General features: G+C 34.0%; 5 protein-coding genes across 7 annotated transcripts in view; 3 read left to right on the forward strand and 2 right to left on the reverse strand.

Annotated features, from left to right (window-relative positions):
* LOC149424240 (uncharacterized) overlaps positions 1-2,231 on the forward strand; it is a 61,399-nt gene extending 59,168 nt beyond the window's left edge. The window contains exons 5-6 of the mRNA XM_089651398.1: positions 12-211; positions 1,789-2,231. Of these exons, the coding sequence (XP_089507524.1) occupies positions 12-211; positions 1,789-2,063 (475 nt within the window). The 3' untranslated portion in view covers positions 2,064-2,231. The remainder of the gene's footprint in view (positions 1-11; positions 212-1,788) is intronic.
* Positions 1-23,485, forward strand: part of LOC149424230 (mitochondrial import inner membrane translocase subunit Tim21) — a 586,526-nt gene that overhangs the window by 433,763 nt on the left and 129,278 nt on the right. The gene's annotated exons all lie outside the window — the stretch shown is intronic.
* Tango6 (transport and golgi organization 6) lies at positions 2,452-7,141 on the reverse strand. The gene is made up of 5 exons (XM_089651393.1): positions 6,996-7,141; positions 4,804-6,911; positions 4,506-4,719; positions 4,273-4,424; positions 2,452-3,499 (listed from the first exon to the last, which is right to left on the reverse strand). The coding sequence occupies exons 1-5, from the start codon at positions 7,042-7,044 to the stop codon at positions 3,233-3,235; spliced, it is 2,790 nt and encodes a 929-aa protein (XP_089507519.1). The 5' UTR covers positions 7,045-7,141; the 3' UTR covers positions 2,452-3,232.
* On the forward strand, positions 7,373-13,462 carry Nedd8 (Nedd8 ubiquitin like modifier). Its single transcript, XM_089651402.1, has 3 exons — positions 7,373-7,534; positions 10,899-11,029; positions 13,273-13,462. The coding sequence occupies exons 1-3, from the start codon at positions 7,517-7,519 to the stop codon at positions 13,355-13,357; spliced, it is 234 nt and encodes a 77-aa protein (XP_089507528.1). The 5' UTR covers positions 7,373-7,516; the 3' UTR covers positions 13,358-13,462.
* The window catches only part of LOC149424248 (ubiquitin-conjugating enzyme E2Q-like protein 1), a 122,163-nt gene continuing 112,283 nt past the window's right edge, over positions 13,606-23,485 (reverse strand). For 2 of the 3 annotated variants that reach the window (XM_089651400.1, XM_089651399.1), the window contains 4 exons: positions 21,105-21,697; positions 17,558-17,756; positions 16,931-17,372; positions 13,606-16,168 (listed from right to left, as the gene is read on the reverse strand). In XM_089651400.1, the coding sequence (XP_089507526.1) occupies positions 16,938-17,372; positions 17,558-17,756; positions 21,105-21,259 (789 nt within the window). In that variant the 5' untranslated portion in view covers positions 21,260-21,697 and the 3' untranslated portion in view covers positions 13,606-16,168; positions 16,931-16,937. Of the gene's footprint in view, positions 16,169-16,930; positions 17,373-17,557; positions 17,757-19,299; positions 19,351-21,104; positions 21,698-23,485 lie in introns of those variants that run through there. The other variant, XM_089651401.1, reaches the window with a different exon arrangement.

Genomic DNA, 23,485 nt, shown 5'->3' on the forward strand with positions numbered 1-23,485 from the left:
TTTTGTTTTAGATTCTTGGTGCTATGTTCGTATAAACCGGAAACCCTCACAATTCGGGCTGGCATCAATTTGCCATCTAACGGAGCAAACCCACATGTGAAATTTTACCGTCCACAATCAGGACAAGCCGAGCCATATGATATCCAAGACGATGCAATTAATGAAGTTCAACCAGCAAGGCTGGCAGCTAGAGTTGCTGAGCAATCCACAGGTACGTTTTACTATGAAACATTCTTCTTTTTCATGAGCCATCTGGCATACAGCTTTGGACTTAGCCCTACCTCAAATGTCTCCAGTTTTACTGATTCTTGACAACTCTCACTCATTGGAATCTGATCCAATCTCCTCAGAGCGTCAACTAATCTCATATTTTTTTCTAAATAACAATTCTATCTGATGATACTGGATTTCCAACAGTCAGTCATCTGTTCTTCTTTCTACATGCCCAGCATACTTAATCTACCCATATGTCCTATTTTGAACGGGACCGACCCGTTTTTCGGTACTCTGTCCCATCGTCCCTGAAGAAAGCTTTGGGATGCCAAAATGTCCCATTTTCAGAAATGCCTCATCAAAAAGGTTACACTAAGCCAATTGTATCCCTAAGTGGAAATTTATTTCCATTAGATTTTACAAAAATACCCACATGGGAAGAAGTACAAAAAGTAATAGATATACTAATTTAAAATTGATTTATTTACAGAAGTATTCCATGAATATCTATCCCTTATTTAAAACTTCATTACATTAGAAAAAGTGTGAAAAAACTTTGAATGTTTCCACGGGAAATAGATGGGTGGAATTATTAGTAACACTTCAGAAACAATAATCTTGATCATGCAAACTTTTGAATAATTATTTAGTATATTTTATGCGTGCCTGGCACCACTGCACCAGTAGAGCAGGTGTTCTCCCTAAGTAAAAAAAAAAAGTGGGTGTGTCAAGCCTACGCAAGACAGAAGTGAAACTTCTTTTGTTAAACCGTATGAACCACAATCAATTACGTATTTCACTCGTATTACACTCACGACGCAGTATACTAACCAAGCAGCTGATGCTTGGCGTGGCGCAGTTCGCTGGTGTCTGAGAGAGAGGAAAGAAGAGAAGAGAGAGAACGTTCGTGAGCGGCTCCCCCACCTCAACAAGCGCATATGGTGAGAGAGGGACAGTGAACGGTGAGCGGTGGTGGGGGTACCCGCATTTTCGTGTCGATCCTGACTCGGTTTTACTCCGTCCATCGAAAATCCATTACGCGCCTAAAGAAGTTTCACTTCAAAAAAAATAATGTTAATACATAACTAAAATGAATATGTAAAAAAATGTGTGAAGAATTTCAATCAAGCAGAAAAACATCTTCTGATAATGGCCAATTTTGTGACAGATAAAATTTTACCCAAATTTAATGAAAAATAGCTGTTTGCGTTACCTTTTACTTAATCTTGGTATTCAACAGTGAATATCAACGGTCCCAAAGAACATGTGTAAATTTGTAGTCTTGCATTATAGCTGTTAGAAGTTTCTTTTCTGCATTTTTACTGTTTTTGAGATCAAGAAATATAGTGTCGTTTAATATTTTGAATCCACCCCTATTTATTTAATTGAAGAAATATATGATCAAAAACAGTAAAAATGCAGAAACTAAACTTAAACAGGTCTACTGCAAAACTACACGTTTCCACATCCAACATTGTTCTTCGGGACCGTCGATATTATATTCTTCTTTAGCCATTGATTTCCACACAAATCTTCTAAAATAGATACAATGTAATAAAATATATTGTTTTTCAGGAAATACAGCGCAAGCTGTTCTAATGGTAATCCTGGTAATGGCAGGACTAGCCGGAGTAGCTTTACTAGTCTGGAGAGTCATTCCCGGATCCAAGAATGATTTGGACACAATATCCGTTGCATCTTACGAATCATCTGCATCCAGGAACACCATCCAGGCCTTGGACAACCAGTCAGACACGGCCTCAATCTACTCCATTTCTCTCTCTGAATGTGGTCACTGTGGAGACAACAGCAAGCAAGAAACTGACCTAGACAATACTTCCGAAGCTTAATATAAAAAACTATTGATGTAGATGGTACAATAGTACTTACTTTATTTTATGTAACTCAGCCATAAACTCAATAATAAATGCAAGCTTAACCCTCTTAACCTCGGAGTCCCGATCTTTCGGTGTACCTAGAATGTGCTAAAAGCCGATCTGTCGGCGCCAACATTGACGTATAGTACAAAAAATGATGACATAGGAAACCTTTTGTCATGCGAATATATTCATTTGTGAAATTAACAATTATACATGTATTAAAAATTAAAAATGTTTTATATATATTATTTGTAGAACCTACAGACAAGCCGTCATGTGTGACAGCTTTGTGGGACTGCATATACCTGTATCTTTAAAAATTTATAATAAATAAAAAAAAAAAAAAAAAAAAAAAAAAAATTAGGTTTTTTTATGCTGGAAAATAGCTGAAGCCAAAATGTTTAATATGTATTGTCTGGTTGAATTAATATCAAGTTACAACTCATAGTTAAGCATGCACTGGTACATATGTATGAATAGTTTGCTAAAATTACACAGAGATGTTATGTGAAATAATAGGTATGCAAATACTTAGATTGAAAAAACTGCTAAATTGAACGCTAACAATTTTATTATTGTCAATATTGTAATTTAAAAAATAGATACAGTACTCTCTCACTAAACCGCTACCCCAAAAACCGGCAAACATTATTAATCGGTCTTTCATAAAATTTATACATTTTGAAGTTAAAGTTATGTTTATGCTATGTAAACTTATTCAAACAAAAAAACTGCTGAATTTGACATATGAATACCGGCGAATTATATAGCTTTTGTGCTTTCAATTAATAAAAATAACGGCCGATTATAGTAGTTGTTGGATAATCGAGTGGCGGATTACTAAGAGCGTACTTTATTCACATTAGATGACTAGCATTCCTCCTTTGACCACAGGGACAATAATTTTATCATTGTATTTAATTTAGTTCATGTTACCCATTGGATTACAGTAAGCAAGTGGATGGGTGATTATTTAAACAATGTATGTGATAAACTGACATGGAAACTCCATAATATATATTTAATAATTATTTATAGTGACCAAAGAAATAAAAAAAAGTTTCATAAAAATATTATTTGTTTATCGTTCAACAACAATTAAGTTATTAGTTCTATTTTATATCAAAGAACTTTATGATTTACTTTAAGTAAGGTGCCATAAGCTCTTTCATGATACTGTTTAACTCTTCCAATGCTATCTGCGCATGCAATCGCACTGCGTCATCTTCCTTCTCATCACTGTAGAGTTGCTTGAGTGTTCGGTACATGGGTAGAAGAGCTTCCTTCAGGAAGAATAACGACTCCGTTCCGAGACCCTTTATTAAACTGGATATCACCATAACTGAAGCACGGCGGCATTCAGGGGACTTGTCTGTCTGTATTATAGTATGAATGCAATTTAAAATCTGCAATAAAATTAAATTTGATTAATAAACCTATAGGGCGAGCTACTTAAGGTTAGTTAGTAGTGCAATACTGAAAAAGTTTGTATGAATCGTAAATTACAAAGAGTTATGGACAAAGAGAACACTTCTCCTTTGTCATCGTTGCAGGCTGCAGTTATTGCTTTTCAGAACAATCTGTACAATCTACATTCTCATTGTGAACAAATATAAACTAAGTATAGAACACAAAGCAGAAAAATATCCCCTCCATCAGTTTCTTAGAGGCACATCTGTGCCGAATTTAGTAATTTCCGATGCCGTCGACTGGCTAAATAACCTTAGAATTTTGACCTTCACTGACTCTCCTCGACCACATGAAGAAGAACAAGGTGCATTTGAATATTGCTGACTTAGACATGCGGATTTTAATATTGGTGACATGGGTATTATCTTGGGTAGTAGAAATGAACTTTCATCATCATCATCATCACTTTTGGCTCTACAACCCCTGGTGGGTCTTGGCCTCCTCAAGAGTCTTCCTCCACTCATCTCGGTCCCGCGCCAGCTCTCTCCAGTTTCGAAGCTCCAAGGCAGACAAATCTTTGAGGACATTGTCGCTCCATTTTAACCTTGGCCTTCCCAGGCTCCTTCTCCCTATCGGTCTTGAGCTCAGCAGGGACTTTGGTTCTTGATGCTCGGTCATTCTCTCCACAACTGAACTTTAACTTCCCATAATCCCTAATTTGCGTCCGGCAGAGATAACATAGAAACAAAAAAATATATGATGCAACAACCTCAAATATTATGGATCCAAGTTTATATGACAGCACCCGAGCCAGCTCCGCCAAGTTTGACAGGGAAGAAGCTCTGATCAAATCATCTGGATCACGACATCCACAAAGAAAAGTGTTGAGGAGGATTGTTTTATGAACTTCAGCCATTTCTCCTACAAAAATTAAAAATTGGTTAAAGATTGCTTCAAACTATCAATCTAAGTATTTCTGAATGTAACAAGAACACAACAAACCTAAATTTGATGTTATTTTAACCAGTATTTCACCAATTTTCATTCGTAATTTTATTGAATTTTCATCTTCTTCACAGGAACTTGATTTGGTGTTAACATTTAAGTATTCCTTAGACATTATTTCCAACACGTCATCCGGACAGTACTTAGCCAGAGACGCTAATCCATTGATGGCCGTAAGGTAAACATAAGAGTCTTCATCTCTCAAATTTTCCTGGGGAGGTAATAGAACAATAATCAATATTAATTTACAGAAAAAGTATTCTATGTAATAATAAGAATTTCGGAAAGAACTTACTTGGTAGATGCACAGGACATAATGTTTTTTGGATACCGTCTCTGGATCTTTTTCTTCTATCAATTTGATCAACTGCATCAAGCCATGGGCTCTGACTGGCAAAAGAGCGTCACAAACTTCCGAAATAGCTTCGTCAAATCTTGATTTATTGAGATGTTGCTTGGAAGACTTTACACATAGCAAATCATTCACTTCTTTACTTAGTAGTTGTACATCTAGGTGACTTGATTTATTAAGCAGTTTGGAGGAAAAGGTCTCGATTCTTTTTAGATATGCCTTCAATGCATCATTGTGAATGTTTTCCGCCAGTAAAGTTGCAAGCAATATCAAGCAAATGTTAACACATTCATCATTATTAGAATCTTCAAGGCCATCTTCAATATTGATGGCGCACTCTTCCAAATATTGTACGATAAATTTAACTATGAAACTTGGATCATGTTTAAAGCTTTTTAAGACACATTCCATATTTGCTAAGGTTTCTAATGCTTTGCTAAATATTAAGTAATTTTCTGATACCTCATCGATAATGTTTTCGCTTTCAAGCAATTGGGAATCTTTATTGACATCAGAATTGATGTGATGTTTTGATTTGCTTATAATATTGAGAAGAAAAACAAAAAGATTACAAGCCAAAGTATTGCTGTCTTGAAAATCTACAATCATATCCAAGAGGGAGTTTATGGAACTTTCAACGGAAGGGGTGTTAGTAGTTTCAAATGTAACCTTTACATTAATTCCTTCTAAACAACTTTCAAATACCACATTTTTTTGAGTTAAAGTAATTTCTTCGTTGGATTTTCCAAAGATAATAGATGAAAACCAATTATCTGTTTTACACGATTGCGCTAGAAAATGGTTAATAATTAAATTATTCAGTTTACTTGACAAAAGCCGATTGTTTTTTGATACAATTCTCATACAAAAAAGTGGATAGATTATCGGTGTGAGAAAATTCGATGGCAGGCGCAATTTTGGATGAGTGAAACACAAATCAAGAGTGTTTATTAATTTGTTGACTTCAGAAGCTGATAAGGTTGATCCCGGAAGAGCCTCCTCCAACAAAAGCGGTGCAATTATTGATTTAATCAATTCATTTACGCATTTAACTGAAGTGTATTTCTGGTATAAACTCGAGACACAAGCTGCTCCGACCACCATGTAATCATCATTAGGATTATCCAATATAAGATTTCGGATTTGATTGCAAATATTTATTAGATATTCTTCTTCTGATATTGCGCCATGCTTTACTGCTATTAATCGGGTAATTAAATCCACGTGCCTCCACTGACCACCTGTATCCACAGTTGTAGAATCTAAAAAGCACTTCATAGTGGATTTCAGGCCGTTAGGAGAGAGCAAGCAAGTACTCAGGTGCTTGACCAATGCTTTCTTCATAAAGTTAGGAGGGGCGGGATCCACATTTCCCTGAAGAATTACTAACTCTTTAATTATACTCGGCTGGTAAGTATTCAACAATATATCACTGAGATGTGATTGAAATTCTTTTCTTTCAGTTTGAAGCTTCAACCATATTTCTGGATTCATTGTAAATGTTCCACTGACAAAAGTAATTGTGGTATTGGGTTTTGCTATTGGTGCATAACATAGTTGAAGCAATGCACCCAGATAGTCTCCCAGGAAATGTGTAAAAATTATAGTTTTCAAATCTACTAATGAGGAGAGTTCATAGAGACACCTGCATGCAGCTCCAAGTCGGGTATACTTTTCTAATTCTGTTAATACTTCAGGCGGGCTATTGATAGAGTTGTCCTGATTTCTTTTGTCTCTGGGAATGCCAACTCCAGGAATGAGGGAAGGTTGCATGCCAAATGTTACAATACATTGTAAAAGAGATCTGATATTCTTTTGCTGGCATAAACTTGATAAATCTTCAGCGTGATCTTTTACAGAATCTTTCAAACACAATAGAAGATGACAGGAAGTGCAAACAAATTTCCAATGCACATCATTTGATTCAGAGACTTGAAAACATAACCTCGATAAATGAGAACTTTCAGTAATATCGTAAAATGTTTTGTTTAGTTTATTCAAACAATCCAATATATTCTCATTCAGCACTGTGACAACATCAACTGTGCTACCTACAAAATATAAAATCTTGATCACAGGTTTATTGTGTAAAAACATTTATTTTAAAGATCATAGGTAATATAAATGTATATTACCTCTTGTTCCAGTAAGGCAACTCAAAGCTTCTGTTAAGAGCCGCTCCATTTCTGTAATTATATTAAAGTATAGGGTCCTTGGGTTTATTATAAATAATAAATTATCTTTTTAAATCCCGCTAACTTCTACCAGTTGTTATTGTTTTTTTGACACAAAGACATGAGCTCTCCATAGAAACGAAATATGGTAAGTGCATAGAATTTCTACTCACGGTAATACCATACTAACATAGACGAATGATACATGGACGTAACAAAAATAATCGTGTGTGGAACACTTTATAAATTATTTTTTCATGAACGCAGCCAAAAGTTAGGATAGTCAATACCGATTATGTTTCCTCCATCCCTATCAGATGCTAATCCTGTCCGGTCTCCTGTCAAATTTGTACTATTATTTGTCTATGGTGGTTTGGTTGTCCGGCACCTTGATTTTTCATTTTAGTATTTACCTTTTGTGAACAATTTGTTCATTTTAAAACGTTTTAAAGATATTATTGTAACAGCCTAATCTATTCACAATGCTTATCAAAGTAAAAGTAAGTTGAGAACATAATTTTATTTCTGTTGTATCATCATCCATTTAAGGTTAGAAAATGTTCCGTGAATGTAATGTTAGTCATTCGCATTTGTTTTATTTTTTTTCAATTTGAACACTTTAAAAATTATAAAGAAAATTCATTAAAATATTTTTAATCTGAGTAAAATTCAACCTTGAATATAAAGCACGACCTCAAAGTTACGATGTTTTTCTAAAAGCTACAGGATTGTACAATTACACATTTTGTTGGCAGAATATTATTTTAATCATTGTTAGCTTTAATTTTTAATATGAAAACATATTTAAAAATCTATGCTTTATTATTGTGATAACTTATTGATTTTAAAGAATTTTGTTTGACCCAAAAGTCTAGAAAAAATGCCCATGCCAACACTTGAATTTCTTTGTGTTGTCATCTTTGGGGAGCTTGACAATAATGGCACCTCACCATAAGACTCCTGATATTATATATGTCATGATCATCTATAATATATACAGTGGAACCTCTCATTACGAGATTAATTCGTTCCAGAATCTTACTTGTTTTGTGAAACCCTCGTTAAGCAAAACAATTTTTCCCATATGCATGTTAAATACTACATATAATGCCATGCCAATAAAATACTCAATTTTTTTTAATGTTCAAATAATATTACATACTTTTAAATTGTTCACCGGCGTAACAACCTGGAATGCGATTTCGATTTGCAAAAAACAATTAAAAAATCGAAATAACTATGAATCTGTGACAAACAATTCATTCTTTTTTGCTAGAAAGCTGTCTAGAGACATTTGTTTTTTCAAAATTTGTTGAAAATGTGTCACAACATTATCATTGAATAAATTTGTAGAACACGTAGCCACCTCCTTATTAGTGTAATGCTTCTCTTTGTATGATGCAACAGTTTCCCATGCTTTCAGCAAGTCTCTTATCGCGCCAGATTTTCGTTCTGCTACTTCCTCCTCAACCACTAACAAACTCTTCTCCATAACATCCATACCGGTGGTATTGGCCAAAGACACAATCTCGTTGACTGCAGACTCCATGCATACATTCTCCTGTGCGCAGGCTAAGATGGCTGCAATACTAGCCATAGCACTCCCATGGCTAGTATGTATTGCAGTGGTTCGCGTGGTTCCTGTGATTTCTCTGCATATAAGTCATGATTTTTGGTTTTATCAAGGTTGTGTTCAGCCATCGCATCATTTTAGGTTTGAGACCGTTCGAGACGTTCTGCCGCAGATTCTCTTAGTTGCCCACATTAGAGCACAGGCCTTTCTGACAGCCCTGTTTCTTCTCACCATTCTTCCACTGTTGCTAGTTTTGACTGTATAAGACCTTTGGTTGTGTCTGTATCCCAACACCTCATGGTTACAATGTCATCTGCATACCCTTGTAGGCAGAGGCGGCTCTAGGGATTCAGTCGTGGTAGGTCATTTGAAAAAAATGTGTGACTAATCTTTATTTGATATTGTGAAAAATGCCCATATATTATTAACTATATCAATTTGTTATAGAGTTTTAGAGTCGCGGACTCTAAATAAATATTATGTTAATATAATAAATTGGAAATAAATACACAATCCATGTACTTACGGCAAATTATTTTTAAGATATTAAGTTTTAATGTAGTTGTCCACAACATTAAAATAAATAAAATCAGTGTTTGATTCTATTTGACAATGATTTTTTACGTTTTTTGTTTTGTTTCATTCTAAATCGATAACAACATAAATAATTATTCTAATCCTTTCCCGAACTATGCAATTGAAAAACAACCATTGTTCCACACACTACAAGCGTGTAAAATGAAAAAACGACATTTGTTTATGTCACCATCTCTGTAAAACATATAATATTCACCGTGTTGTCTCCCCCACGGTCATGACCTAAGCGTCCCTAAACTTTCTTCGGAAGCTAATTTTTACTTCGACGAAAAATATAGTGCCATCTCGTTTATTCTATGGCGCGCATAGGGACAGAAGATGCCAAATTGGACATTCTTTAAATTGACCCAGCGAATCGTGTGGACTTGTGAATGAAAGCTTCTATTAGAGACAACAGATGTCACTGCTAGTCACTCGCCGCCGCCGCTGTTTCGCGTTACATTTTAAATGTTTTGATGCACATAATTGATTATTATATTTATTATTGTTGTCTTATAATTTTGGGGGGTCAAACACCAATTGACCTAAGGGAAGAACCGCCACTGCTTGTAGGTCCCTGTTGTTGAGCTTTAAGATGAGGTTATCCACTACTAGGCTCCACAGCAAGGGGGATAAGACCTCTCCTTGTGGATACCCTCGTGTCACCAATACTCTGATGTTCACCTCACCCCCTATCACCGTAAGTATCCGGCTTGAGAGGATGTTCTTCAGCCACCTGTTGTTTCTGGTGGTTTTATTGAGTTCATGTCGTTTTGCCGCTTCATCGATGGTTTTAATAGTGGTGCAGTTGAATGTTCCCTCTATATCCAGGAAGAGCCCTATTGCCACTTCCCCGGTCATTTGTGCCTACTCCAGTTTGTACACCAACTTGTGCAGTGCCGCGTCGACTGACTTACCAAACTAAGAACCTAATAACATATTTTGAGCATGTAAATTGTTGTTTCTTGTAGTAATTGTTGAAATTTAATTTAATTTCCATTATCTGCGCAAGTGCGACGGTTAAGTAAATAATTTCCGACCAGCCAATCAGGGAAAGGTAACACACCAAGTAGCGCGAAGTCTCCCTTTCTGTAATTTGTCAATAAATGAATCTGACAGTTACAGACAACTCGCATTGTAATATCACTATTCAGTCCTCGAAAATAAAATCTGCTTATGAATTTGTAATCCTCTTTTCAATGTCACGCAAATTGCCAAACAGCGTAAAACTTGCAATCTTATAAAAAACCAAAAATCCCAAATTGGTTTATCTATAGTTCTGGCTTGTTTCCAAAATTGAATATTTTGTTGCACTATTTAGTTAGACACTTTTACAAATATATTGTAATTTACCCAACTTACTCATTTTTAGCGTTGCTAAATTGGCAGGCGGTACAAAAATGAATATTCAGATCGTGCGTAGAGAAGTCTCACGATATACTGCGCTGCAGACCTTTGCCTTACTTTAGTGAACTTTACTTGCACAGGATCTGGTTATTTCAAGTTGCGCTCTTCGGCGGTCAATGTACGACTGATGTTGTAGTTTGTTCAAAGCATTCTCGAACCCTTCTGGTGCCAAATATATGGTCACATGGTTTGACTCCAGCTCGTCGAAATGATACCCACATTTCATGTTAGGGCAAGTCTATCAATTTGGATTGTGGAATGAAATGTATATTTATTTTTTATTGCAATAAAGTTTCTCCTTTTTTCAGACTCTTACCGGAAAGGAAATAGAAATTGACATTGAACCGACTGACAAGGTTGAAAGGATCAAGGAAAGAGTGGAAGAAAAGGAAGGAATTCCTCCCCAACAACAGAGGCTTATTTTTTCTGGAAAACAGATGTAATTATATTAACTTATTCATCTTTTGTTCTAGTCTTTTCTCCTTACTAATAAACGTCTTATAAATTTTACACTACTGATAAACAACCATTAATGTATTAATGTAAATGGTTGTTTATCAGTTGTTTAAAATTTAAAACACATTTAGCAGTAAGGCCCTATGTTGTCTAGCGTAGACCCTCTGCTAATAAATTTATCAGTTTTTCAAACCCAAAAAGTGTATTGTAGACTATTGGTTCGTATTTGGAGACTTTTTAACTTTTTAACTGTCAGTAATCACAGTGGCGTAGACACAAAAACGGCGATATACAAATTATCCAATTATTATTGTTCTAGCCTAATTATTTTGTATGGCACTAACTTCCCCCCTAAGATCTGTTGATAAATATAATCTGGCAATAAAACAATGATTCAAACAGATTCAAATAATGTTGCAAATGTCTTGTGCCTACCCGAGATAAATATATTTTCCTTTCTGGCTAATTTTTGTTCGCTTTTGGGAATAACTCATATGGTTTCATAGAAATCGTTGTATCTCCCTTACTGTCATGGTGAGAAATATGATCTAAACGGTGTTAGAAAGAGCAAACAATACATTTTATATTCAAATCAAGAAGTTAACCACAGACAAATTAAAATATACACCTTTATGAAACCAAAGGTTCCGAATGCAATTTGAAACAAAATTGTGTAACTTTGTGATTTTTTATTAATTATTTTCATATGAAACAACAATAAGTGAGGTGACAGTAACGTTTGTAATACATTTGTCTAATAAAATGTGTGTTTTTATATATTTTTTCATTATCAGTAATTTTAGTTACAAAAACGTAATTAACTATTTTTTTATGTTCGCATTCAAAATTTTTATATACCAAAAATCATATTTTTATTTATAACTAGCTGTTCCCCACGCCACACGTTGCTGTGGCTCAGTTTGTCTGTGCAGATAGAGAAACAATAGCTCATGTTGCTTTTACGTTCAACAGATTGCGCCGTTTTAAAAAAAGCATGTTTTTATCTGTCGCAGATGATATCTATATAAAATAGGTATATAAAAACACACGCATATTTGAATGCAACGTTGCGTCAAAATTTCAAAGCAACCGTTGAAGAACTATCGGAGATTTAGAATTTGAACGAACAAACATTTACATTTTTACTAATATAAAGCGTATTTTATCACCTTTCAAAATCAGTTTTTAGTTTTCGAATGCATTAAAAAATATTCCGTTTATTTGGATTTTATTGCAAAACAGAAATACTACGCCCTTATGTCAAAATATGGCAGAGATGTGAGGAGTCAATAATTTTCTTTATATTGTTGATAATCTACTTAAATAAGTAGTCTTGTTGATTTATATCATTTCCCTTTAAAAATTTTCCCAATTATAGTTATCTGTATTTAGTTTAGAAAGGTTTAACTTAACGCCCAATCTACTTAAATCTTTTTCTTCGAATTTGTGACTTGCGTAAACACTTGAAAACTTAATTGTGTCTAAACATCGCCCAACCAAAATAGTCGCAATAAAATACAGTTTCTTATATTTGAAAAGAGTTACAGAAGCATTTTCATAATTATAGCACTTTTTTAAACCCTAGGATAGCTAACGTTGTTATTGAATTAAATCAATAAGCTAACTATTTGACCTTTTGACCGTACAGTCTTTGAAGACATATTTTTTTTAAATTACATTTTTATTACCTTTATTTTATGTAGTGAAATAAAGAATGATGAGGATATAAATTAAACAACACTATAAACAAAAACGTATCTTTATTCAAGTTTTAAGTACTAATTCGCATATATAAAATGATATGTACTACTTTTTTGAGATAATTTTCACCTTTCTACACTAAATACAGAAAACTATAATTGGAAAAAAATTTCTTTTTTATTTAATATTGTGAAGAGAAAAAAATCCACAAGACTACTTGTACTTATTTGGCCCAAGTTGGACAAAACCATTGAACTCAAAAACAAAAGAACTTACCGACTAAACGCAACCACCATGTGTACGAGTCTAGCGATAAATAAATTGACACTTGACGGCTATACTCTCAGTAGAATTCAAATAGACCGGTAGTCTTGACAAACATTCGCTATCTAGGGTTAAAAAAGAGGACATTGACATTTGAATAACGTAGTTTTTTGTCTCCTGGAATTTGGCCAAATTTTGTATATGAGAAGATGATAAGTTGGGAAATAAGATTTCTTTGTTAAGCTTTATGTTGTTTTCCAGGAATGATGAGAAGACTGCCCAGGACTACAAGGTACAAGGTGGCTCGGTCCTGCATTTAGTTTTGGCGCTGAGAGGTGGAAAATGATCTCCGATGAACTCCTTTAAATAACATTTATTTCCATAATTTAACACTATGCTTATTTTGTTTTATTTTTTAATTTAAAATAAAGATTTATAAAATCCAGCAAAAGTCTTTTCCATGGTAATACTCATTTTGATTTGAGAATAAATTTTCCAATTAATTTTGCATCAACTTTTCTTCTTTTCCATATCCGGTCCCTGGTCTCATTAGCTTGTATGCTAAATCAACAACTAATATTTATTGATTTATACTTACCTCAAAACTAAATAATTGTTTTATTCAATAAAATTTAAAGTTGTTTTTATTGAGTTAAAATTTTGTATAAAAATCTGTTTGTGGACTGGCTGTGTTAACAATGTAATGTATTACAAAATATGGTTTATTTTATGTAACCTTTTTAAACTTGCTGAAGCTGAAGAAATGGATTCTATGATTTTAAATTTGCCTTTCAATGCAGATGAAGTAATGTGGATAGAAATAGTCAAAAATGTTTTTTTTTTAGTTTGGAGCAATTTATTATCACTTTTTGTTACAACATCATTTACACACACATTATATTGTAATATGTAATTACATTTAAAATTGTTTTAATTGTATTCTAGGTACTTAACGTATTGTTAAAATAAATCTAATACATCACAACATTATTTCATATTCAGGAATGTGTTTTAATTTGCACCAGACTTTTATAAAATTACATCGGCTTTTGTTAAGATAATTGATTAGGGTTGAAGAAAAAAAGATGTCATTTATTTTTAAAGAACCTCTTTGTAAAGATTGAAAATGAATTTCAATTCTCCGTAACATTCTCACACACATCTTTGGGTATGACTAGAATAAATGCTTGATGTTTACACACAACGCGTAGCAATGTAATGTTGCATGCTTACGCACAACATAGAACAATGTAATGTTACATGTTTACACCTAATGCAGAGCGATGTGATGTTGCATGCTTACACACAACACAGAGCAATGTAATGTTGCATGCTTACACACAATGCAGAGCAATGTAATGTTGCATGCTTACACACAACGCAGAGCAATGTAATGTTGCATGCTTACATACAACACATGGCAATGTAATGTTGCATGCTTACTAGAAAGATTATTATCCAAATCAATACATTGTAATAATATTAATAGATACAAGATAGAAATTCAATTAACAAATTAAAGATATATAGACTGGAATGCCATTTATACGATTTTGAGTCACTGAACAGATAAGTCAAAGATTTTGGAACACAAACACATTTAGTTTACCAAGACTGGTTTATAATATCACCACCTTTGAAATACAACGCTTCCCTTCATCAGCCATCGCTACCTAAAGGCACCTCCGCGTGTCCCATTCTTCTCATCCTCGCAACATATTATGTACTTACAATACAACAAAGCATATTAGTATATTCATGAGTCGCAAATTATCATTAGATTAAATACTATCTAGAAGATTATATAGATTGAAATCTTGAAAGAGTATTTTAGAATGATGCATCAATCATGTTTCACAAAGTGTTAGTTGAGAGATTCTAGGTTTTAAATCTCTAATATCTCTACGGATACAGGACCAGCTGCTTAGAGTAGCTCAGTCTCTCTCTCTTGGCGGAGGCCATTCATTACCCTCGAGTTAGCTAGCTCATTACCTCATCATACATCACAACTAAATAATAAGTACCTAAACTTACACAACTTAATCTCGTACATTACATTCCGGTTCTGTAAAGGAGAATATGGATTTCATGTGTGGAGCTAGAACATATACAGTAGACTCCCTGATTGATCCAGTAGAAAAATTAATGCAGATTTAAAATTTGTCAAATTTTTTTTTACTGATGAAAAAATGTATTATGCTTATTAGGGAATGGATATTGCATATCGTCACAAACAAACAATCAAGAATTTAAACTGAAAATTTAAACTTAATTTTATTAACGTTTGTTCCACTATCTTGGAACATATTTGCATTAATATTTCATGCTTTAATGCATATTTTACATTCCCTGGTTATTATGTTCCTGCAGTTGAATGTGAAATTATGTTAATAAATTGCATTAACCTTTTTATCAAAAAATTCAGTTTACTTGCCTGAACATGTCGACGGTTTTATTGTAACGAAAGTTTTTTGTTGCGTCTTTATTTGATATATTATTGTTATCAAAAATGTTTGAAATCTCTTTACCATACCAATTAATCCTAGAGCCGGTTAATAAGACCTGGATGTTCGAGAGTCTACTGTATGTGAAATGGTGTAATAATATATATTTTTTTATTTACATGGATTTACATTTACCTTAAAACGTACATAAATATAATTGAGTATTTTGCTAAAACATTATTTATCATAAAATGTTGCGAATAACAATTTCCTTCATACTATGTGGTATATATTTTATGTTTCCGCACCACTATTTTCTAAAAAATATTTTTTTTATGTAGGTAAGTATGTATATCCTTGAACTAGGACGGAAACGTGAATAACAAATGTTTAACAGTGACATGATTAGAAATTGCACATTAATAAAGGTTCAAATTCAATAAATTTCAACTTAATTAACATGTTTAAAAGGCGGTTATCAGTGATAAATTTTTCTCACTAAAAATGTACATACAAAATAATATAAAGTAGCAAATCTCTTCGTTAAATTTGCATTTACTTCATTGTTTAAAAATATTGCACGATCTTGCCGATTTACATTTAATATGAAAGGGGAAATAAAACAATTGGTTAACTTAAAAAAATATAACAATTTATCAGTAAAATAAAGCAGGTAGCTCTGCTGATCTTCTAATCATGGGAATTCTTTATATCTGTGGACAAACAAACAAATAGCATTAGATTGGTATTCTTCAATAGATTAGTCTCTTTCATATACAAAATGTGGAATAGTTATGTAAAGTAGAATCAAATTAAAGAGATTCTTGTTACGATAGAGTACAGTCGTACTGTATTGGAGAACTACTGCGGTGGGGTGTTCCAAACTATTTCGGAACCAGTCTAAATCACTATCAGTGTGCACAACATATTAAAATGATTTGCCTGTATTTCATTAATACAAAATATTTGAAATAAAGTAACACCCATTTATTCATATGCGTGAATAGAAGGAGAGGCAGGGTTTCCGGTGGCAATGGCAACCCGGAAGGAAACACAACCGAACTGCCTGTTACGTCAACTTATGTTTGAATCACCGATAAACAGTTATATGCAGATTGACACAGTATGTGAGTGGTTTATTTATGCACACTATTATTGAACACTCGCGCCTGCCTGTACAACAAGATAACGAGTGTTACAATACGTAATAATTGAGATGACTGAAACTGAGCACCAATGAAGGATGGATGTTAAATGAAGAATAAAGTATCAGAGACACTTTTGGAAACAATTATGTTATGATAAAATAATATGTAGGGACGTAACAGTGTAGTAAGTTCTTTTTTAAAATGTATTTTGAAAATGATTCCTTCCTGGTAGTAAAAGTATTTCAAAAGCAAAATTTTCAGCTAATGATAATATATGTATATAATTATTATCTTTCGCTCTCACTTTCGAGTGATGAAAACACTTACCAGTTGTTCAACCATCGCTGAGGGAGGGCGTGACCCAGCCATACTTCTCGTGCGTTTTGACCAGCGATCTGAAGGACTCCTCGGCAGTTCTTTTACTAAAGTCTTTGGCTCCCTTGGTCTTCCTGGAGACGCGGCCGTGGCCCTTGACCAGCGAGGCGGCGAACTGCATGAGCACGGCCTCCACAGTGTAGGCGCTGGCCCAGCCGCGGGGTGTGAGCAGCTCCATGCAGATGGCGCCGCCCTCCATCACGAAGCCCTTCTCTATCCGCGGCTCGATGACCCTCATAAAAGGCGGCGCGAAGGGGAAGTTGTCGGGGAAGGCGAGGTGTAGCAGGATGCAGGGGATGCGCAGCTCGCGCAGGTCTCCCGCCAGCTCGCTCTCCGGGTCCACGCGGTGCAGTCGCACATGCCACTCAAACAGATTGTCATTCACTAAGTCCACCTGGAATGGAAAATACTCTGTCAAATACAATCCAGTCAGTAATGGGACAAAGTATCTTGCGTAACCTCGCCGGGAGAAACTGGAACTACCTACAGTGTACAGTATATCTGTAAAATTCACAAGAGGTGAGCTTTTAATTTTGTAGAGGGATGATTATTACAAACTGACTAACGAACTGAACAAACCGTAAAAATAGGTTCAGCTCTGCTCTGTTGTAGGCGCTGCATCTCCTTGAACTCCTTCATGAGGCGACGAGTCCTCACCGAGGCGGCGAGCGAGGCCCCCGCACCGGTTGAGGCCCCGCTGGCCCCCTTCTGCTTCAGAGTAGCTCCCGCGGGGCTGCCGGGCAGGCTGGCCGGGCCTTCTGCTGGACGAACACCATCTCTGGAAGAACAAAATGCCTTTCAAATGGAATTTTTTTTTTAATTATGCGGTTCTTGCATAGTATGTGTAGTTTTTGGATCACCACCTGATAATATATACTGACAGTGTTTTGTACTGAGTAATAATATTTCAAGATTATTTTATTGAACTCTCCTAGTCCTAGTGCAATAGAAATCATTGTCCTATCTAAACATATTTATTAATAAAATAATCTATTACATACATATTGCACATTGTCAATGTAAATAACAACAAAATTACAACATTAAGAATTTAAAAAAATATATATAATATTGCAAATCAATCTGTAAATAAAATAAAATAGTAATATCACATATTATGCTTGAACATAATATACATAAATAGATTATCAATTCATTTATATATTGATAATTTGTTCCTTGTTCCTGTCTTGACTTAACATTTTCTTTATTGTTTTTGTGTCCTATTTTTGTCAAAGCTGTAATATTTTAATTATCCTGTATTGTAACATTTCTCCTTGTATTAACTTCGTGTAATATGTAATGTGTTGTAATTGGAGATGGTCGGTTAGAAAATAAATAAAATATGTATTGATGAATTAGTGTGTTAATAAATATAATGAATTATTTGCAATCAAACAACAAATTGCACAGAAATAGAAAGGTAACTAATTAAATTTAATATTACTACCTATTATTAATTTATGAATATTTAGTTTTACAAATAACATTCCTTATGCATTAATCAGAATTGCATAATATTAATAATTTTATATGGATGTAAAATTGATGTTGTGTACATTAAAATAGATTGTTATGGTTTAGAGGTCGTCAACTCGCCTGCGGCTGTTCGTGATATAATTATGATTATTTTTCAACAATGCCATTATTAACTTTGATAAAACGCGTGTCAACTTTAAAATTCTTAGTACAGATAATTTACAAGTAATTTCTTGATGGTGAAAGTGTGTGAGTAAGTGCGAAATAGTAAGAGAATGTTATTGTATGAAACCATTTGTTTTAATAACAAAAGTAGCTATTAGGTTTTAAATTTTACGCAACTGATAAACAACCATTTACTATAAATGTATGATTGTTTATCAATAAGTTGTGTAAAATTTACACAACTGATAAATAACTATTTACCGTAAATGAATGATTGTTTAGTTCTGTAAAATTTAAAACACGTTTATTAGTAAATCACGAAATATTTCATTAATAACTAAAAATGGAATAAAGATATTTATGTCAAATCGAGGTGATTATTATTATTACACTTTTAGAGATGGATAATATTAGAAGGAATATAATTGTTATAATGTATTGTTAGTTATTAAAAAACAGGGTTTGACAATTGGGGCAAAAATTTTATTCAATGAAAGCAAAAAATTGTCGTTAATTTGGTAAAAGATGTGTAGGTAATTGTACTATTCCGCGATAAAAAATACTATCAAGTAGTCACTCTAATTGCGATGCAAGTTTTTCACGGGCGTATATTAGAAACAGAAAATACGATAAAAATAACAATATTGTTTATATAAAAAATAAAGAATAGATCTTACGGAGGTCGTGTTTCTGTCATAATAATAATATACCTCGCCAATTATTGAAATTTGAACAGTTCGAAGTGAACCCACTCTTTATTTGATTTGAATGTGTTACCTACATGGGGAGACATTTGAAATCGTTAATAATAATAAGGCGTTATACTTAGTAGGTACCTAGTAGTAGTCTGTTTTGTCACGGTATTACAGTTGGTGAGCTCTTTGATCCATATTGTGTATTGGTAGTTACCTACTTGAATAAAAATAATTTAATTTCTATAGATTTACAATCATTGATGGTCTAATTTAGTCTATGTTTACAATAGTATAATTGAGTGCCACTGGAGTGATTTTTTGGCACGCCATTTTTTCGCACGCAGCGGCATAAATCAACTATCTACGCAGCGGTTTCTCAAAAGTTGTTTACTGGAGTTTTATGTAAGAATAATATTATTTATTTAGATAGAGGTTTTATCTAATATATGACCCGCAATGCATTTTTAGGCTGATTTGAAACCTTTTTTAACAAATGGTTATAAAAAAACGGCTGTAAAGGACATTGACGAATAAATTAATTTAAACGAGGATTTTATTATTTTTATATTATTTGATTAAACTCACAAAACGATAGTACTTTATTTATTTATACGAATTCTATAGATGTTCCCACTTACGCGAGAAGTATCTAGTTACAAAAATTTAAAAAAAATAAAAATTACAAAACAATAGGTGAAGAACTTTAGGAGATTTAAGGTTTTGAAAAAACAGACATTTACGAAATTATTTTATGAAATTTTTCTGTTTGAATAAAAATATATGTGTAAGCTTTTTTTTTCATGTTTGAAATTAAAATAATGTAATTTTTAAACATTAAAGTATATTTAAAATACAACAATCTAAAAGTTAATTTTATCTAGTTTCTAAAATAGTATTTGTTTTCATATTTAATCTTTAAAATGAAGAAATATATATAGCACATTTTAAATACCTTGGAAAAATTCCGAAATTCGATGAGAAATTATTATTATTTCAAGTATACAACAGCTAACGAACCTCATAATAATTAATGATAAGCATATCTTATGTATCTTTTCATGAAATATTTTATTTTAGTTTCTATTTTACGTTTACATAATTTAGTAAAGGTTTCACATAAACGGTCGTTTTGCAATTGAATAAAATTTTCACAAAGTTTTTTTAGTAAGACCGGTAGTAGGTATATATATTATGTAGTTGGGTACCTACTTCCTCGTGTGCCACTAATTGACCCATCCCAGAATTATTTTTTTTAATTGAAAAGAGTTTGAAAAAGAATTGAAAAAGATGTCTTTTCTACAATAATAATTTTTTTTCTACCTCTACAAATGGTCCGGACTTGGTAGAGGTGAAACTAATCTAGCATTTAACATTCTTTACAGCGTCACAGTAGAGTACCGATAAAACAAAACAGAAAATCGAGAAAAAGTTATGAAGGTAGGTTTATAACTTTTACTTTCTCGGAGAGGAAGATACTACTACTCAAATGGCTTTAGTTGTATTTGGTGACCAGCTCTGAATAGCCAGGTACTACCCCACCTTCCTCTACCCATCTCCTTCCCCTCCCCATCATAACATACCCCAATTGGGAAAGCCATAGTGTCGCTGGCTCCAGAGGGTTGGGAGCAGTTGCAACGCGGTATTCACATAAAAAAGGTACCGACTAAGGAGTTTACTAATTACCGTGTATTAAATTTTACACTTTTTGACTGATGAAAAGGATGTTTGAATGGTCGTATGGGGGTGTTTAGTGGTGCATAATATAACATGTATGCAGCTGTAATTACCTGTGGTACCCGTGCCTTAGGATGCCGCGCCGCGCGGGGGAGCCGCTGGGCCCCCCTCCCGCCGCCCCCGAGCCCTCCCCCTCTCCGATCTTCTCCGACGAGCGGAACAGCTTCCGGAAAGCTGCCGCGAACTTTTCCTTCGAGCGTGACGTCATAGCCGCCAAACCGAACACGCGCGAAACTACAATACAAAACCCGTCTAAAGGAACTAGCTAGGTTTTGTTATTACTTATTATTATCAAATAACTAGCACTCAGTAAGTTTTCTATTTCACTCTCACATCACACCGCGAAATAACAGGAGCACTCGCGGTTGTAATACTTCTTTTCGTAAGTTGAGATGATTTTTCGTGATCCGCCAAGCGTGATATTCGCTGCTCGGGTTTGCGCTGTTTGCAGTGTGTACTTTGCTGCGTACTGTCACCGTCTAGTGTGTGTGTGGTGGACGCCAGCTTTTTGGTTCTATGAGAAATGCCCCCCTGCGCCGTAGACGAAGTGGGAGAGTGCAGACGAGTTCTGAATACTGGTTCAGCAAAGCGTTGCACTGCAGTCTGTAGGTCTTCGGCGAACGCTGCAACTCGTTCTTATACAACTCTGCGAACAAAGATAATTCACTTTTAATTAGGTACTCAAACAGCTTTTCAAATACATCAATAGTGTTCAATAGACAATGTTTATAAAACAAAAGTGGGTTTAAATATGGAACAGATGCCAAAGTAAGTTCAGAAAGAAATAATGTTAAATTCAGTCGTAAAGTAGGTACCTACAAAACTCGATATTTAAAAAAATAACCAGCTCATTAATTAAATTATTTTCAACTGAATTGCTAATGGGATAAATTAATAACATTATTAAGATTTCAGTAATTATTTTTATTGGGTGATATTAAACAAGGCAGGATTTTTCCTAAAGTAACTATTGTTGGAGAGTAATTAAAATAATAGCAAGATAAAACACAGAGAGATAATATTGGAATAACGGGAACCTTTTTCGTGTGGGTTATCATTGGGTAATGGACAATTTTTATAACACTTCATCTCGGGTAAAAAATTACTGCTTTATTTACAGCACTCATCTTTATCCACCAAGCCTTATGTAACCCCTTAAGCATTTACAATGTCTCATATGAAAACTGTAGAATCCAGATTGGAAGGAAAATATTTTCACATTACATTCGATTTCAGATAAATTTAACGTATTTAAAAAAAACACCATTCTCAAGAGCAGATGAAAGAAATTTTAGTAGCAAGGAATTTTGCAATGTACGTCTTATATTAGAACTGTCGGAATGCAGATTGCGCAGAGAAATATTTTCACATTACATTCAATTTCATATAAATTCGCTGTTTTTGAACGTATTTAAAAATAAAATACTCTTCTTAAAAGCAGATAAAAGACTCTCTTGCAGACTTTAGTATTACAAATCAACGTGTGCAATCGAAAATATTAAAATTTTGAACGCGAACAAAGATATAGTATTTAAAATCACTTACCAATGGTTTTTTTATCATGTAAACTGTAATTACTACTTACTAAAAATATATTTAATTTGACAAAGGTATTATTTAATATTTTTCAAATGCTGAACGTTGTTTCATAGAATTGTTTTTAATTTTTCCGGAGCATTTTACGGTAACTTTTTTAATGCAAACTGACGGCGCGGTATTTTCTCTTTCAAACACTTAACATCATACTTCTTACCGTTATACCAACTGAAATAGCATAACTTTTATGAGACCGTGTCAGGCTGGTATATTTATCTCTCAAAAAGACTCTATGGTTGTTCACATCTGTGAAGAATTTCTCCCAAAATTTCCCAAGGGGTTAATGTAAGTGGAACTAATCCGTAAATTTGAACATTAGTAGCAATTAAGAATTATTTATATCCCGTACTACGACGGGGGGAATTCTGATAAGCGCAACAGCTAACAGCAGAAACACCCTGTCATTTGTCATAAAGCTGACACAATCACTGGCAACACCTTTCGCACTTCACTCTAATAATAGTTGGCATGTGCAATACATACATATGCATTGCGTTCATTGTGTGCAATAGTAGTGCAGCTGGTGGGTGTGGGTCGGCAACCTGCGGCTATTATGCCGCGAATTCATTTTCGTTCCTTTCCCATAATTAAAGGCTCGGCTCGCAAATTTACACGCAGCATAATAAATTAGTTCGCCTGGGATTTTGATTTTGTGCATAACTTTAGCTGAAAGGAGAATGACTCGACCAGAAATTGTGTGAGCCGTATGTACTTGTGACTTGTGACACATCTATGGGACTTGTGTCATTGCCCCCTACAATCAGATTGCGGTTTCTTGTGGCTTCTATTGTGTTCATATTGTTTGCAGAAGTAAATAAATATAATTAAAAAGCGGAAA

Source organism: Hesperophylax consimilis, chromosome 4, assembly GCF_061612785.1.
Source record: "Hesperophylax consimilis isolate HC1 chromosome 4, BYU_Hcon_1.0, whole genome shotgun sequence".
In the NCBI taxonomy this organism is placed as follows: domain Eukaryota; kingdom Metazoa; phylum Arthropoda; class Insecta; order Trichoptera; family Limnephilidae; genus Hesperophylax; species Hesperophylax consimilis.

Bases quoted from the DNA above. Each gene is read 5' to 3' on its own strand.
- Nedd8 (XM_089651402.1), top strand. The intron at 11,030-13,272 runs GTAATTATATTA...GTTGTTTTCCAG, and splicing joins ATTTTTTCTGGAAAACAGAT to GAATGATGAGAAGACTGCCC.
- Tango6 (XM_089651393.1), bottom strand. From the start codon at position 7,044: ATGGAGCGGCTCTTAACAGAAGCTTTGAGTTGCCTTACTGGAACAAGA. The intron at 4,425-4,505 runs GTTTGTTGTGTT...TAATTTTTGTAG, and splicing joins TAAAATAACATCAAATTTAG to GAGAAATGGCTGAAGTTCAT. The intron at 3,500-4,272 runs GTTGTTGCATCA...ATTTTATTGCAG, and splicing joins TTGGATCCATAATATTTGAG to ATTTTAAATTGCATTCATAC.